The following is a 17,785-nucleotide window of genomic DNA, read 5'->3' as shown; positions in this document are numbered from 1 at the left end:
AACAGGAAAATATGAATATGCAATTCATATTTTATAACAAGTATGAATCACTGAATCACATTTTCACTTCTTTAACAATGCTCAGTGTTGGGATAGGTTTGGGGAAACTTTATTCTCATACAATGCTAGTAGGAAAATAATTTGGTGGACAAATTGTCAGCATGTATGAAAAGCAATGTTCTCACTTCTAGGAATTTATCCTAAAAAAATAATTGGGCAAGTTTGGAAAGACTTGTATGCTTCATGTTCATCACTGCAAATTATTTTGGAAATGAGAAACAACCCAAATATCTGCCAGTAGGGATTAATTGCATTATTACATATTCCATATAAAAGAAATACTAGATAGCCACTAAGAATGATAACATTGTATTTACTAACAGGAAGAATGTTTATGCTATATTAAGTGGAAAAAAGTTGCAAAGTATATCTATAGTATCTCATTTTAAAAAGGAGCTGCAATACATACATATAGAAATACATGCAGATAATCTATACAAAATGACCTGGCAGCATATACATCAAAATATAGTCTTTGGTTGGTAGCATTTGGGGTTATTTTAATTTTTTTCTTTTTTTCTCTCTCTCTTTACAGCAAAATATCCAATATAGGTTGTTATATAAATTAGAGATCTTGAGTTATTCATGAAAAAGCATCATTTATCATCAGCTTAAATGTGTATGCATAGATGTAACTCATGCAGATCTTATTGTCCCTCCAAATATTTGGTTATATTAAATCAAGTTACTCTATTTGTGTACTTAATGCCTGAGAACAGATGTGACCTTTAAATGATAACTTTAAAAGTATTAGAACCTGGTTCAAATCAGTGATGTTTCCTAATAGCCACCTTAGAAATTAATTATTCTATCAGTAATCAGCTGATGTTTTCATTACATATTGGTTTTTTGGAATTTCTTCTTTGAGTCAGTTTCATTGCCTGAGTCATACTGTAGTATTGATTGAAACATTTTTATCCAGATTGGTTACCTGTTTTTCTTATTCATTAAGCCTAACTCTAGATGAGTTTTTAGTGATTCAAGAAATAAATATATTTTCAGATGATGATTTGCCACTATTAAATATATTTCTGGAGAGTTGAAAACACTGTCCCCCAAAATAAGAATACTGTGCATTTAAGTGATAACATTTGAAGAATTAGTGTCGAGAGGGAAAGACTAGGTGGATAAATGAATAAAAGTCACTAATTTGAAGGGGACTTGACTCATTTGGAGCGAGTTCTAAAATGTTTGGTCACAATACAGTTCATGTTGTTTTGTTGTTAATGCTTCATGTCTAACCTTTGGGCAAAGTACCAAATTGGGCAGTGTTAAAGAACTAGAAAACTTAAATGAACTTGTAACTCAAGCTGTGCGTCACAAAGAACCAGAATATAAATGATATTTTTAGAAGTCTTCCAGTAATCTTTCTGTTGCCTTTGCATGAAATCCAGCTTCCTTTTTTTTTTTTTTAAATATTGTGTTTATATTCTTATTTTACTTTCTTCTTTCATCTAGTACTTTGGATTTAGTCTCTACTGAACTGGACCAAAGAGCTTTGTGTGTGGTTCCTCACCTTTAGGTTGAATAAGCCTTAGTTTTAAGCTCCTTTCTAGTCTGTAATTTAACAGTAAACCAGACTGACCAATTTGCGGTCACATCCTCATCCCACCTAAAGTGATCTAGTAGAAGTGACAACCATTACGTAGAGAACAGAAACAAAGCATACAAAAAACATTAAGAAACATGAGGAAGGAGGAAAAGCACTGTGCAAAAATTGAGTCAATTATAATACTGCTAGGTGTATTTGCTATTAAACTGGGTATTGTATTGGCTTCTTAGTTACTTTGTTCCTTTATAGTTTTGTGTCTCTGTGTAACTACAGTTGTGGCACATTGTATAGAATTTTTTTTTTTTTTTTTTTTTTTTTTGGAGATAAGGTCTCACTTTGTCACCAGGCTGGAGTGCAGAGGCACGATTGAAGCTCGCCACAACCTCTGCCTCCCAAGCTTAAGCGATCCCCCCACCTCAGTCTCCAGAGTAGCTGAGACTATAGGCATGCACCACCATGCCCAGCTGATTTTTGTATTTTTAGTAGAGACAGGGTTTCACCATGTTGTCCAGGCTGGTCTCAAACTCCTGGACTCAAGTGATCTGTCTGCCTTGGCCTCCCCAAGTGCTGGGATTACAGATGTGAGCTACCATGCCTGGCCAGAATAGTATTAATCTATATTGTGATTGTTATGGTCTTAGGAATATTAAGCCTTTAAGTTGGTAAGTTTTATTTTAGGATTGTTCCATGTATTGCAAATTAAAAGTTTGTATTTATCACTGTTAATGTAGCATAAAATTATCCCTCAGTTTTGTGAAAGGTACTCACTTATCCAAGTTACTAAGTCTTCACTTCTTGCAGTGTGCAAAGTGAACAAGTTTTGCTTATCTAGATGAGATATTTTCTCTATAAAATTGAAACAAAAGCAAATGAATGCACAATCTGATTATGTTTGCATTACAGAATCTTGGAGAGGCAGAATATGTAGTAGCACTTTTTATGTACATGTGTTTACTTGGTTACCCTGCTGACAAAATCAGTATTCTAACAACATATAATGGCCAAAAGCATCTTATTCGCGACATCATCAATAGACGATGTGGAAACAATCCATTGATTGGAAGACCAAACAAGGTACTTTTATAATTATAATATGTTCTCTTATTCATCATTTTGGCAAGATGGAAAGGTTTATATTGTTCTACTTTGCCTCTTTGCTATCTCTTTTTAAGATATTTGAGAAAATGAAATAATGGGAACTATAAATAACTCTCTGACAGTCTTGCTGGTTTGATGTGACTTTCTATCTCAGCTACCACATAAAAGATATTTATCGATGGTAAAAGAAATGTTTCTGAAACTTTTTGTTCATAAAATGATATATAACAAAATTACATTATAATATGTGTACTGTTACAAGGAATATGTTTGTTTTGCTTTGCAGGGGTATAATTTAGACTGCTTTTTATTGTGTATAGGGGGAGGTTGTCTTGGGAATAAGGGAAGATTGTAAAATGTATTCAGACCTTGGGATTTTAAAAATATATATATTTTTTATATAATGAAAAATGCATAATATCAAATAAAATGATGATTCTTTCATTAATGAAGGGTAGAATACATTAGAAAAAACATAAAGATAATACTAATGATAAAATTAGGACTTTGGCTATGAACATGGCTATGTAAAAGCTCACCTTTTTTGGAAATTATGCAAATGTAACAGGAAAATGAGAAAAAGAGGGGACAAACTATTTTTACAGACTATCTGGGCAGTAGCAGAAGAAAAGAGGGCCTTTTGTTATGAAAACCGTCCAGCCTTCAGAAAACAGCCTTGCTCACCCCATCTTCATGTCTCCCACATAGCTAATCTAAGAAACTTACTTATTCAGTGATGAATAGTATAAAGGGAACTAGCACAAGCTCAATTTATAGGAAAAAATGAAGAACAGCAAAACATAGGATACATGCTCCAGAAACCATGTTGGCCTGGAAAAGATGAAATTTTCAAATATACATTTGCTGTAAATTGGGAAATACTTAATGAAGTAACCATATCTTTGAGGAAAAGCTACAAAGCAGAGAAATGTAAGAACTCAGAAAGAGATGAAATGTAAGCTGGAAGAAAATAAAATCAGAGGAATGAAAACAAAATCAAAAGGAATACAGGGAAGAATAGACACTGCGCAGAATACTTCATAAGGAATAGAGTGAAACTGAGAAACTAATAATTTTGCAAGTTTAGAAATAGAAGGACCTCAATATTTGAGTCCTTTTACAGAAAATCTTACTCAAATAATAAGGAAAGTTACTTTCTCTCATAACAAGATGGAAATAGGGTGGTTCCAAGGTTGGGTTATAGGGTAGCTCAACGATGTTATTCTGCCCTGCTAATGTCAGCATGTGAGCCCAGTTCTCCACATGGTCAGAGTGGCAACAGAATTCCCAGGTATAATATCCACACATAACAACAAAGGACGTATATCCAGAATATATGAACTCCTATGAAAGTTATTACTAAATAAGGCAGACCAATACAAAATGGGCGAATGACTTGAACAGACACTTCACATAGGAAGACCTACAGGTAGCCAATACGTCATGAAAAAGTGCTTACCATCATTAGCTGTCAAGGAAATAGAAATTAAAGCTACAATGATATACCACTACCTACCCAAAAGAATGGGTAAAATGATGAAGACTGACATTATGACAAGTGTTGGCAAGGATGTACAACAACTGAAACTCTAGAACTGGGGTTCTAGAGTTTACACATTGCTGGGGAATGTGTAAAGTGGGATAACAATTTTGGAAAAGTTTGACAGTTTCTTATAAAGTATGCACTTACTGTACAGCTCAGCAATTTCACTCCTACATATTTATTCAAGAGCAATGAAAACATGTCCACAAAAATATTTGTACATGAATATTTATTGCAGCTTTATGCAAGATAGCTTCAAACTAGAAACAGGCCAACTTTTCATGAAAAGATGAGTGGACAAAACTGTGGTATATTCGTTCAGTGAAAGAATACTCAAAAAGGTATGAATTTCTCATGTACACATACGTGAATATATCTCAGAAACATGCTGATGGAAAGAAACAGGACACAAAAGAATATATCCTTTTGATGCTATTTTTATGTAATTCTAGAACTGGCAAAAAATAATCTGTAGTGACAGAAAGTAAATCAGTGGTTGCCTGGGGCTGGGGGATGCAGATTTGACCAAAATGGGGCCTGAGATGATGGACATTTTTATTGTGGTGGTGGTCACATGGGAAAATGTATTGTCAAAATTCATCAAATTGTACACTTGAACACATTTTATTGTGTATAAACTATACCTCCATGTAGTTGACTTAAAAAGTGTTTTGTAAACTTCCTAAAGATAGACTATAAATTACAGTATCTGCAGGGTAAGCAATAAACTTTTTGTCAAATTGATGAAAAGATAAATGTCTGAGTTGCCAGTATTAGTGACTGAAACCTTTCTGAACTTCCCTATTTGTACATACACTTTTTTTCTTTCTTTCTTTCTTTTTTTTTTTTAAACAGGGCCTTACTCTGTTACCCAGGCTGGAGTGTAGTGTCATGATCTCAACTCACTGCAACCTCCACCTCCTGGGCTCAAGCAATCCTCCCAACATAGCCTTCTGAGTAGCTGGAACTACAGGCACGCGCCACCATGCCCAGCTAATTTTTGTATAATTTGTGGAGATGGGATTTCACCGCATTGCCCAGGCTGGTCTTTAACTCCTGGGCTCAAGCAATCTGCCCACGTTGGCCTCCCATGTACATATATTTTCAAACTGAACAGAAAGTGCAATGAAGATTATTTGTTTTTTTTCTTTGATGGAGGAATGCTGTAGACATTTACTAGTGATACGTTAAGTAATAAATAAGCATACTAAGTTATATTGCTGAGCATCAAACTGGGATACCAGTTAATAAGCTAGACATAGTCCCTGCTTTCATGAAGTTTTGCAATCTAATGGGGGAAGACTGTTAATTCCAAAAATAGTTATTTAGTTATCAGCAAAGGTAAAGACAAGTGCTGTAAGTGTGAATAACATAAGGATGTAGTTTGATCTGATTAGTATGGTTTCTTTAATAATGTTCATTAACTTGTTCTTGGAATTCCAAGCCTATGATTATGTTTCTTTTGGGATTGATTAAGGATAAGATGTTTGTTTCTAGCACATTATTTAAATGATCTCTAGTGTCTTTTGGCTTTTGCAAATGCACCATATTTTCCATTTTTTATTTCTAGGTGACAACTGTTGATAGATTTCAAGGTCAACAGAATGACTATATTCTTCTTTCTCTGGTACGAACCAGGGCAGTGGGCCATCTGAGGTACGTAGGAAAAAACTTTCATAATATTTATTGAACTTTACTATCTACTTCAATTTTGAAATTCTGTGGCTAAGTGTTCTAAATATTTTTTAAGTTTAAACTATAATTACTAGGCAACTTTTGCTGCTTTTTGTTGGAATGTAACATCAAATTCCTTGTAGTAACTATTGTCATTGCTGCTGGATTTTTTTACTCTTAAATGTTTTAGTAATTTTAAGTTTTACCCTTTAGTAACCCTCAGAGATAGCGTTTTATCATAAAATCTTAATCTCTCCTGTATCTGTTACAAACTTAATATCAGAAATTAAAGGAGATTAAGTAAAAAGTCTTCAGAATAAATTTTCATTGTATAATATGTTTTCTCATTTTTTTCTCATACACAATCTTTCAGCCTCAGTGTTAGAGGATAAAGGAGCCATTTGTTCTCCCTGGATTAAGAATTGTCAAAACAAACAATCTACTTTTATCATTTATTATGATGTATTTATGTGCTAGAGATTTATGGAAATAATATCTTCTTATTATAAAGCATCCATTTAGTTTTATATAAACCTTCATCTCATATGACATACTAACAAAACTAAGGAGAGTTTATTTTATTACTTTATTGGATAGACATAAAAAGAAAATTCTCCAAGCTCTCATAATGTTGTCATTAAGATCTGTTTGGAGCTTAACCCAGTGATCAGGTTTCATGAGATTAATAACTTTTATGTAAGGGTAAGTAAAGATGTAATATTTTAAAAAATTGTTTTGCATACTAAAAGTTTGTTTTTGCATATTAAGTGTCAAGCCAATATTTACAGACTTAACTTTTTACAAAAGCAATTCCTTCTTCTCATTGAGATTTATAACTGCCATCTGAATGGACTGTCACTATGGTTTATATAATTAACATCTCAAAAACTTACAGTATGAATATATGAATACTCCTTCCGCCCCCCTCCTCTCCCTACCTTTTTTCTTAACTCTGTGGTACTTGGTCTTCAAATTCCAGTGACTTTAGTTCTGTGCTGCCCTTTGCCTAATTTTTCCGTAAACTTAGAAAACAAGAAAGATTTTGATGATACAGTGCTTATAAATGAAGGGTTAAAAGAAAACCTGATTTCAGTATTGTCTTGAACATCAAAATTTTTTAGCAAAAATACCTTTATCCCAATAACTTAAATTTATTTGTATTTGCCAAAATTTTCCTTTGAAACTCCAACTTCTTCATGGGGGATAGTGTTGGTGGTGGTTGTGCATAGAAGGGATATGTCAGTTCATTATTTATGATTCCAGTTACCCAGATAGCTTAGCCTAGGTATCTTAGCTAGAATTTTATCAAACTTTTAATAAGAAGTTCTGATTTTTAGAAAGCTAATCTTTCATATCCTTCCTTTTATATATAGGCAAGGAACTATTTCTGTTTCAGGATACCAAGGAAAACTACTTCCTGCCATATTTCATTTTTTTGATAACATTATTGAGTTGTAATTTGCGTATACAATTTATCTATTTAAAGTGTACAATTCAATGATTTTTTTGTATATTAACAGCTATGCAGTTATCTCCACAATCAATTTTAGAACATTTTCATCACTGTAGCAGGAAACCCTGTACTTAGCAATCACTTCCCTCCCCACTCCCCCAAACCCTTGGCAACCACTAATTTACTTTTTATCTCTGTAGATTTGCCTATTTTGGACACTTAATATAAATGGAATCATATAATATGTGGTCTTTTGTTACTGGCTTCTCTCACTTAACATATGTTCAAGGTTCATTGTTGTCGAATGTATCAGTACTTCATTCCTTTTCATTGCTGAATAGTATTCCATTGTGTGGCTATGTCACATTTTATTTATCCACTCATCAATTGGACATTGGGTTGTTTCCACTTTGTGGCTATTAGAATGAATAATGCTGCTATGAATATGCATATACAATTTTTATGTGAACACTTGTTTTTCTTTCACTTGGATGTAGACCTAAGAGTAGAATTTCTGGGTCATATGGTAACTCTGTATTTAGCATTTTAGGGAACTGTTAGACTGTTTTCCAAGTGCCTGCCTTATTTCTTTTGCTCACACCTTTTTTTCAGCCAGGGTGGACTAATTGGGTGATTGGGTTGGAGCCAGCTTCAGTTCCAGAGGCCTGTTTTAGGACAATGTGGAGCTGTTTAGTAGCCAGAGTAGTGGGACAGTTCTGGTCCCTTTTCCAGCATTCATTGTTCTTGTACCGAACTGATTTGGACAGCCTAGCTACCAATAGAAGTGCGCGTAACCTGCTCTGAGCCAAGTAATGAGGCTGCAGCTTTCCTCTGTTGTTTCCTCATAGGGGTTCTATCAGAGTGTTGGCGTTGTTGTTTAACAGTGCTTTTCCTCTCCAGCCATCTTCTGGGGACTAAGAAAGAATGTTGTAGCCCATATTGCCCTGCTTTCAAGACATAACTCCAAGGAACTCTGCCTACTCATGTTACCATCCTTTGGTTTTTTGCCTGGTAGTTTGTTATGTTCATAGTATTTGGTCATTCATTTAACAAACATTTTCAGATCCATCCATTGTTTGTCAGTGTGCTAGATTCTTAATATTTAGTAATAGATCTAACATTCATGATCTCTGACCTTGTGGAGTTTAGGGTCTAGTGGCAGATTCATTAATATATCCTTGGAAGATACCTACATTTGAATCTGCAGAATATTTGTAGTTCAAATCTCCTCATGTACAACGGAGATCATACTTACAAAAGCCACTTTACTGCACTATAGCACTGAAGGCTGGGGAGAAGTTTTCTCCGAGACCATACAGTGGTCATTGCAATAATGCTGTATCTGTGCTGCTCTGTCTAGAGATAGGGCCTTCTGGATGTAAGAGATCACCATGAAAACAACAGTTTATCACCTGCTTCCACCACTAACCCTTTTTCCTCCTAACAACATTAAATTCCACTATAATTTTATTTATAATATTTGTGTGAGGACTTATGCTAGGTATTTCTAGCAGTGTACCTTCAGTTATCAGTGTTGGAACCACCCAACTGTAGCATGACCCCTTGGGGTTTTAAGGAAATGTGGTGAAAATAATAATTTGGCTGACAGTAACTTAGAAAATAATATTTCCTTCATGAATCCAGTGTGTCACAAATGTAGAGATTCCTCAAAGTTTCTGTAAGGGAGTATGTCTTTTCCTTCTACCTAAATGAGCATGTCTTAATTTTGTTTGTTGCTGGGGGAAGGATACCTATCCCTGCTCTGTCCCTTCACACACATACACGTAGTACAAGAATATAAGTGATAGCATATGCTGGTGTCACACTGTACCTCCTTAAGGAAACTAGATTCTTTTAAGACCATAGACTAGACCATAAAAAAACCCATAAAAAATGAGGCCGAATTAGAGATACTCCCCAAATACCTTGCATTACACAAAGAAAAGCTATTAGATAAATATTCCAATTCCTGGTTCTCTCTGTCTCTCTGAATGTTACAGAGAACAATCTCTGTAACATTAGATCTCTGTAACACTCTTCACACTTTCTTTCAGAGATTGGAGGTGATTCTCCCAGGCTTTATTATTCTTCATGAAAGTCTTCTCTTTTGCAGAGTACTCAAAAATTTAAATAGCCATCTAAAAACATCTCAGGTAAAAAATCTGTCCTCTGCATTTGAAACCAAAATTATTTTTTCTCACTAAAACACATTTTATTTAATAGTGAGGTGAAATTACATTAGCCCTCTTTACATTTATTTGATTCAAACCTTTTTTTAAAAAACTTAGATTCTTTTTAAAAAATAGATTAAAGAAAAATGACATCATTCATCAGATAGCCAGCTACATGTGTAGTTTGATCATTCAGTTTAACCGTTTTATCACTGTTGATATGAACATTGAGTACCTATTATAGGCCAGGCATTGAATCTAAATACTAGAATAAATACATGGATAAAACATGTTATAGGCTGACTGTCCCTTATCTGAAGTTTCAGATTTTGAACTTTCACATTAGGGATGCTCAACTTGTGTTGTTTTATAACATCATACTGTATTTCCATATGTACTTATTATTGTAAATAAGTATAAAACAGTGTGGTAAGAGTTATCTAGGAAGTAAAATTTTACCTTAATGGAGCCTGGGATTTTGGTAGGTGAAGTGGAAGAAGAGCTAGTTCGAATTGACTCAATGACAGTGATACAGTAAGTTAGTGACAATTGAACTCTACTGTAATACTAATATATTACTTAGACCTTTTTAATAAGTGCATTGGTTATTTTGTGATGCTCCCCTTCAAAAAACCAACAAGAGGTTAGTAATAAAGCCTTAACTTTTACTTGGTTTATTAGTCACGTAACATTGATTAACTTCTATTAAGTTTTTAAGAAGCTTAACTTTTTATTGCCAGGGCTTAACAGGACTATCTAATGAAATCTGTGAAAAAAAAAAAAAAGCTGCTTAAATGTTAATAATCTTGAAGTGTGCTAATTATTTTGTTTATTTCCCAAAGGGATGTCCGTCGCTTGGTAGTGGCCATGTCTAGAGCCAGACTTGGACTTTATATCTTCGCCAGAGTATCCCTCTTCCAAAACTGTTTTGAACTGACTCCAGCTTTCAGTCAGCTCACAGCTCGCCCCCTTCATTTGCATATAATTCCAACAGAACCTTTCCCAACTGCTAGAAAGGTAGGACTTCTTTCTTCATTTTATAAAACAGCATTCCTCAGAGTGGAAATTGGGATTTTCTTATAGGTGACCACATTGGCTTGGAACATTATTATAGATAATTTAGTCCCTGTTTTAGAGTGTGCTGCACTGAGGAACTGAGGTAGCTTTTCTATATAAAAATGATATCGGTAGGGCACAGTGGCTTATGCCTGTAATCCCAGCACTTTGGGAGGCTGAGGTAGGAGGATTGCTTGAGCCCAGGAGTTTGAGACCAGCCTCGGCAACATAGTGAGACCTTGTCTCTATAAAAAATAAATAAATAAAAATTAAAAATAATAATGTCAGCCAACATTTAGTGGCTACCATGTATTAGGGAGGCAGTTCTTTACATACATTATCTCATTTTCATCTCAGTTAAAAACAGCCTATTAGGTTATTAGATTATTTTATTAACCCCGTTTTACAAATGGAGAAACTTAGGGTCAGAGAAGCTAAGTAGTTTGGCCATGCATCTAGCAGACAGAGGATCCAAGATCTGAAAAGCCAGGAGGTCTTTTCGAATAACATCCCACGGTTCATGTTATTTATCATTATACTGTACTGTTTGTCTTCAGCTTTGTAAGGAGAACTTAACTACTTACTTGGAAATAGAGCAATAAATAGTTGAGTTCTTAGGAAGCTTACATTCTGGGGAAATGAGGGAGGAGAGAGCACATATATTTAAAGAAAAGATAGAGAAATACTACTCCCTCTTATCTCCCCTTCTTTCTCCCCTTTTCCTAGCACCTTCCCTCCATAGGTAACCAGTTTCTTTAGTTTCACATTTATCCTTATATTCCTTTTGTATAAAGGAGAAGAGATATGTTACTTTTATATTATTTTCCTTCAGGTTATTATACTATAGACTTTTGGGCTTTGCTTTTTTATTTAATGAATTGTCCTGGGGGGTCCATTGGATTTTAAATAACATTATTTTAGATGTTCACAGTATACGTCTTCCCTCCACCCCTACTAAAAAAAAACTTAAATCTTGTGTGTTTAATAATAATAAGTACTTTATAAAAAGTGCCTTTTTATTTACTTATTTTTGAAGAAATGCTGCTGTGGAGAAATAGGAAAATGGTGGAGAGAGATCATGGGGTGGTAGGGTCACATAAAGCCTCAAGTGTCAGGCTCAAGTCTAGACACAATCCTATTATATCTGAGTTTCTTGATCTTTTGTGGGCTAGTAAACAGGCACATTCCTGACAAGAGTTCTGGGACAGAGCCTAGGTGTCATCATGTGTAACAAGCTCCCCAGGTGCTTTCTATGTAAGGGCTACATGTCACACCTGAAGAAATCTGGAGTGCAGGTCAGACAATATCACTGAACAGAAGGCTTGGAAACCCATGCTTTAGATAACACTCATGAGTTCAAGGCCCTGGGGAGGTTAGGGCTGAGAACATCTCCCCATCTTCTCCTCAAGAGATAGTGAGGGGCGGAGAGTGCTGTGTCTCAAGGAAAGGCAGCTCTTGGCAAGACTCCAGAAAATAAGCTAACAAGCAAAAACTCTTCCATGTTCCTAGTCATAATAGCATGGCCGTATTTGTACATATGAGTTCTGACCATTGCAGAAAATGACCATTAATCAATAGAATACCTGCTTAGATGGAATGCTGCCATCCTGCTTACTTCTGAGAAATGTTGTTTAATTTACTAAATTATTTCTAACTTCATGCTCTTTAAATAACTTTTCACTTTAAGATTGAATCCTCCTTTTTTGGGGTCTGTTTTTTACCTTAATGATTTTCTAAATTGTTCCTATCATAAGAAAGGATAAGACTTTATAAGCATTTTATTAATAACTATAAATAGGAAAGTTGTTAATCTCTATTTTAGGGTGGTTTAAAAAGAAGTGCAAATTCTGTATTTTCTTGATTTGCTTTACTACCTTACCTACACTTATACAGCAGTGTTTCTTAGATTGTTGTCAGAAGCTACAGAAGAATCAGCTCATTCCACCCAGACCTTCTGAATCTGAATCTATAGGGGCTGGAGCCTAGGTACCTGCAATTTAACAGTCTACCCCAGATGATTCTGATAGACACCAAAATCTTAAAAAGAGCATTTGAATATTCACCCTCTTGACTCATAGTATATGTGTTAAATAAAAGTAAATGTTAGCCTCTTACTTTTTAGAAAAATATAAGTAGGACAAAGAGTGTTAATATTTTCTTTCTGAATTATCTTAAGAACTGTCTTTGGAGCATACACAGTCTTAGAAACTGCTGTTTCAGACTGTGTTGACTTTTCTCTCTAGTCAAATAATTACTTATCTCGTACTAATTCTTTTATATTAGATAGTAAACTAAAATCCATACTTAACTTACCAGCCCAAAATTATATTAAAAGCTGGCAACTTTTAGCTCTTCTAGTCTCTAACCTTTCTAAATTTCAATGGAATCACTATTCTTCATGAAGTCTTTTTTTTTTTTTAAATAATCTTTTTTTAATGGGAGTCACGTGGCCAGCAGGCAGAGCATGCTGACCTGGGCCCCCTTTTTATTAATTCTATTTAAGTCTTTTTTTAACATTCATGAAGTCTTCATTGGACTCTTCACACTTGCACTTTATGTCCTCTTACTGTTAGGTCTTCCAGACCCTAATTGTGCTTATTCATAAGATTAAGAAATGGGTTTATGTTGAAGTGTTACCTTCTAGGGTTGTTTTACTAGATACTTAACGTTCTTTTTTCCTTCTTCTAGAATGGAGAGAGACCATCTCATGAAGTACAAATAATAAAAAATATGCCCCAGATGGCAAACTTTGTATACAACATGTACATGCATTTGATACAGACTACACATCATTATCATCAGGTGAGTTTCTCAAAATCGACTTTTATTTTTCTTGCTGTAGAAATAATTTTCTTTTTTTCAGAATAAATCTTTAAAGTACCTAATTCCTTGTGGGAAATCAGCTAAACTAAAGCAGGCTATTATTATTTATGTAACATTCGTATTTTTAAAACTTCTTTATATGGTTAGAATTCCACATACAATAAAGTCCACAAACTTAAAGTGTAAAATTTTATATGTTCTGGCATAGGTATTTACCTGTGAAGCCATCAGCACAGTCAAGATAAAGAGCATATCCATTATCCCAAGAGTTTTCCCTTGTGCCCATTTGTAATCCCTCCTTGCCCTTCACCAGTCCCCTTTTTACCTTCCCAGGCAGCCAAGGATCTGCTTTCTGTCATGATAGGTTTGCTTCTATTTTCTAGATTTTTATATAAATGGAAGCATACAGTATGTATTCTTATTTTTTCTGGCTACTATTGCTTATACAAGTCTTTGTACTTTATCTTGGGTAGATACCTAAGAGTGGAATGGCTGAATTTATGTTAAGGATGTGTTTAACCTTTTAAGAAGCTACCAACCTGTTTTTCAAAGTGGTTGAACCACTTTACACTCTCAGCAGCAGTGTGAGAGTTCTAGTTGCTACACATCCTCACCCTCACTTGATATGGTACGTCTTTTTAAAATTTTGGCAGTTCTAATAGATATACAGTGGTCTCAGTATGGTTTTGGTTTTCATTTCCCTAAGGACTGATGATGAGCATCTTTTCATGTGGTCATTTGCCATCTGTATATCTTTGGGGATGTGTTTGCTCAGGTTTCCTGCTCATTTTTTTATTAGGCTGTATATTTGATTAAGTTTTGAGAGGTTTTTATTTATTCTGGCTACAAGTCCTTTATCTGATATGTATTTTACAAATATTTTCTCCCATTCTGGCTTGTTTATTTATTTTGTAAGTGTCTTTCAAAGAGCAAAAGTTTTAAATTTTGATGAAGTTCAATGTATCAAAGTGTTCTTTTATGATTCATGCTTTTTATGTCCTAAAAATACATAGCCTAACTCAGAGGTATAAAGGTTTTTTCTAGAAGTTGCAGAGTTTTAGGTTGGATACTTAGGTATGATGCATTTTGAGTTAATTTTTACATGATACAGGTAGGACTGAGTTTTATTCATTTGTCTGTGGATATGCAGTTGTTTCAGCACCACTTCCCTAATAGGCGATTTTTTTCTTTGTTGACTTGCTTGTCATCTTAGTCAAAATATCAATTGACTATATATGTGAGAGTCTGGGCTTTCTATTCTGTTCCATTATTCTGTATATCCGTCCCTTTGCCATGACTGTACTACCTTGATTATAGTAGCTTTACAGTCAGTCTGGAAATTAGATAACATAAGTCCTTTAGCTTTGTTCTTCATTTTAGAAATCGTCTTAGCTATCCCAGTTCCTTTGCTTTTCTGTATACATTTTAGAATCAGCAGGTCAGTTTCTACCCCCAAAAGCATGCTGCAGTTTTTAAAAGGATATTTTGAAGAGGAGGATTGTTTAGGATCTATTCGGGGAGATTAACATCTTCACATATTAAGTCTTCCTATCCATGAATAAGATCTCTCATTTATTTAGATCTTCTTTAAATTCTCATCAGGATTTTGTAGTTTTCAACATACAAACCTTACACATATTTTGTTAACATTTTGCTAAGTATTTTTCTTTTTCGTTTTCTTTTTTTTTTTTTTTTTTTTTTTTGCTGCTGTCGTGCACGGTACTTTTTAAAAATCTTAAAGGCCAGGCGCGGTGGCTTATGCCTGTAATCCTAGCACTTTGGGAGGCTGAGGTAGGTGGATCACCTGCGGTCAGGAGTTCGAGACCAGCCTGGCCAACATGGTGAAACCCCGTCTCTACTAAAAATACAAAAATTAGCCAGGCTTGGTGGTACATGTCTGTAATCCCAGCTACTTGGGAGGCTGAGGCAGGAGAATCGCTTGAACCAGGGAGACGGAGGTTGCAGTGAGCCGAGATGGCACCACTGCACTCCAGCTTGGGTGACAGAGTGGGACTCTGTCTCAGTCAATCAATCAATCGATCAATCAATTCATTCATTCAATTTCCAGCATTGTAAGCAGAGTCCCTGATGAGAAAGTCACTAGACTGCCATGGGGCAAAGGGCAAGCTAAGCATATAGAGTTGCTCCAGTTTTCTGGTTGAACGGAACAGAAACCTTGTTCTTTGCTGCTCCCTTCTCCCATGGCTTTGCCTTAAGGCCAGGCTCCTCTCTACCTCTCACAGGGCTCTTTTTCTTTTCTTTTTCTTTTTCTTGAGACGGAAACTCTCTCTGTCACCCAGGCTGGAGTGCAGTGACACAATCTCAACTCACTGCAACCTCCAACTCACAGGGTCAAGTGATTCTCCTGCCTCAGCATCCTGAGTAGATGGGATTACAGGCTCCTGCCACCACGCTCAGCTAATTTTTGTGTTTTTTAGTAGAGATGGGGTTTCACCATGTTGGCCAGGCTAGTCTCGAACTCCTGGCCTCAAGTGATCCGCCTGCCTTGGCCTCCCAAAGTGCCGGGAATGCCACCATGAGCCACCACACCCAGCTCACAGGGCTCTTTGATTAAAGTTGACCCTTTCTTGAGTTAGTTTTATAATCAGTCCTGATCAGTCACTGTTTTTTGCAAAAATGTTGACAGCAAAGTCTGTTGCTTAAAAATCTAATAGCTTTTCATGGTTGTTTTCCTCTCTGAAGATTTTATATGTATTTTGATTATCAGTATATGACATCTGTGTAGGCATATTCCTTGGTGTTAGCAGAACCTAGACCATTGTCATCAGAGGTGTTACATCTGGAATATAAAATGGTCAGCACTGTTTTGGAGAACTCTAGAATGGTAATGTGAGAGCTTAGCTTTATAAGCTGTTTTTCATATTGGTATTGTCTTTGTTTTTTTTTTTAATTAGACTTTATTACAACTACCACCTGCTATGGTAGAAGAAGGTGAGGAAGTTCAAAATCAAGAAACAGAATTGGAAACAGAAGAAGAGGCCATGACTGTTCAAGCTGACATCATACCCAGTCCAACAGAAACCAGCTGCCGTCAAGAAACTCCAGCCTTTCAAACTGACACCACCCCCAGTGAGACAGGAGCCACTTCCACTCCAGAAGCCATCCCTGCTTTATCTGAGACCACCCCTACTGTGGCAGGAGCTGTATCTGCACCGGCAGAAGCTAACACACCTCAGGATGCCACATCTGCCCCAGAAGAGACCAAGTAGCCAAACTGTAGTCCTTCTAAAGGAGGACATGGCAGTCAAAAAGTCTGAGTAAAGCTATTTTTTGTATTTTATATTTGCTTCTGCCATTTTACTGTCACTAATTAATGTTTAGTTCTTATATTTGTTAACTGATTTCGGTGTCTTGAATATATTTTTTTAAATTATGTGTATGAACAATTCTAGTTTCATTTGTTCAATCAGAAGAGCAAATAACCATTCCTTTCATGTTTTGATCACTGAGTGTGTCTGTAATCATACCTACATTAAAATCATTTTCTATAGAATATATAATATATACTTCACATTTTTAGTGAACTTCTCTAAAGAAGAGGACAGAATATACTGGACTTAACCACGAATACCCTTGAGTGTCCAAATTAGGAAGGAACTTGTTTCTTCTGTTATACTATCAAATGCTTAAATTCTGTTTCCTTTTTTCTTACCTTTCTTTGCTGTCTTTATGTAAAGATATTATTAGCAGTAAGATACAGGTTTCTTCAATCTATCAAAGTGGTTACATGCATTTCCTTCTCTCAAATCTTAGAATGCCTTAGAATCACCTAAGATGTCTGTTTATTCTTGAGGCACACCTCAGACTGAATGAGTCAGAATCTCAGGATTAGAGCCCAGGAATCTATATTTTAGGAGGTTCTCCACACCACTAATGTTTGGGTTGCTGGCAGAGTGGCATCAGCCAAGGCTGGTTAGGCTGAGCCAGGATTTGTCATCAGCTAAATAGGAAGACTCTGCCAAATCAATCTGGGCAAGAAGCAGGATCCTGAGTCTGGGCAATGAGAGTCAGAGAACTTAACTCCTGTGTGCAGGGTAGAATTTTCCCATGGCAGAAATTCTGAGTTTTCTGCCTTATTTTTCTTGGGATAACCAGCCACAAGGAGACCTTCAGGTAAAATGTGGTTCAAATATGGGAAGGCAGAGGTACCTGGGACCTTGCTACTCAAGTATGATTTGTGAACCAACAGCATCAACATCATATTGAAGTTTGTTATTTATAGAAATGCAGAAGTTTGGGCTCTGCTCCAAACCTATTAAATCTAAATCTACATTGCAACAAAGTCCCCAGGTGATTCACAGGCACTTTGTAGTTTGAGAAGCACTGTACTAAGA

At 35.6% G+C, this 17,785-nt stretch overlaps 1 protein-coding gene across 5 annotated transcripts in view; it reads left to right on the top strand.

The window, feature by feature from the left end:
• AQR (aquarius intron-binding spliceosomal factor) overlaps window positions 1–16,946 on the top strand; it is a 109,301-nt gene extending 92,355 nt beyond the window's left edge. For 3 of the 5 annotated variants that reach the window (XM_055363249.2, XM_055363248.2, XM_055363250.2), the window contains 5 exons: window positions 2,516–2,686; window positions 5,824–5,909; window positions 10,394–10,568; window positions 13,296–13,409; window positions 16,346–16,824. In XM_055363249.2, coding sequence (XP_055219224.1) covers window positions 2,516–2,686; window positions 5,824–5,909; window positions 10,394–10,568; window positions 13,296–13,409; window positions 16,346–16,660 — 861 coding nt within the window. In that variant the 3' untranslated portion in view covers window positions 16,661–16,824. Of the gene's footprint in view, window positions 1–2,515; window positions 2,687–4,491; window positions 5,784–5,823; window positions 5,910–10,393; window positions 10,569–13,295; window positions 13,410–16,345 lie in introns of those variants that run through there. The other 2 variants (XM_031002200.3, XM_055363251.2) reach the window with 2 other exon arrangements.
• The last annotated feature ends 839 nt before the right edge of the window (window positions 16,947–17,785 follow it).

Source organism: Gorilla gorilla, chromosome 16, assembly GCF_029281585.2.
Source record: "Gorilla gorilla gorilla isolate KB3781 chromosome 16, NHGRI_mGorGor1-v2.1_pri, whole genome shotgun sequence".
Taxonomy (NCBI): domain Eukaryota; kingdom Metazoa; phylum Chordata; class Mammalia; order Primates; family Hominidae; genus Gorilla; species Gorilla gorilla.
The sequence above is the reverse complement of the archived record's forward strand: the minus strand, read 5'-3'. Positions and strand labels throughout refer to the sequence as shown.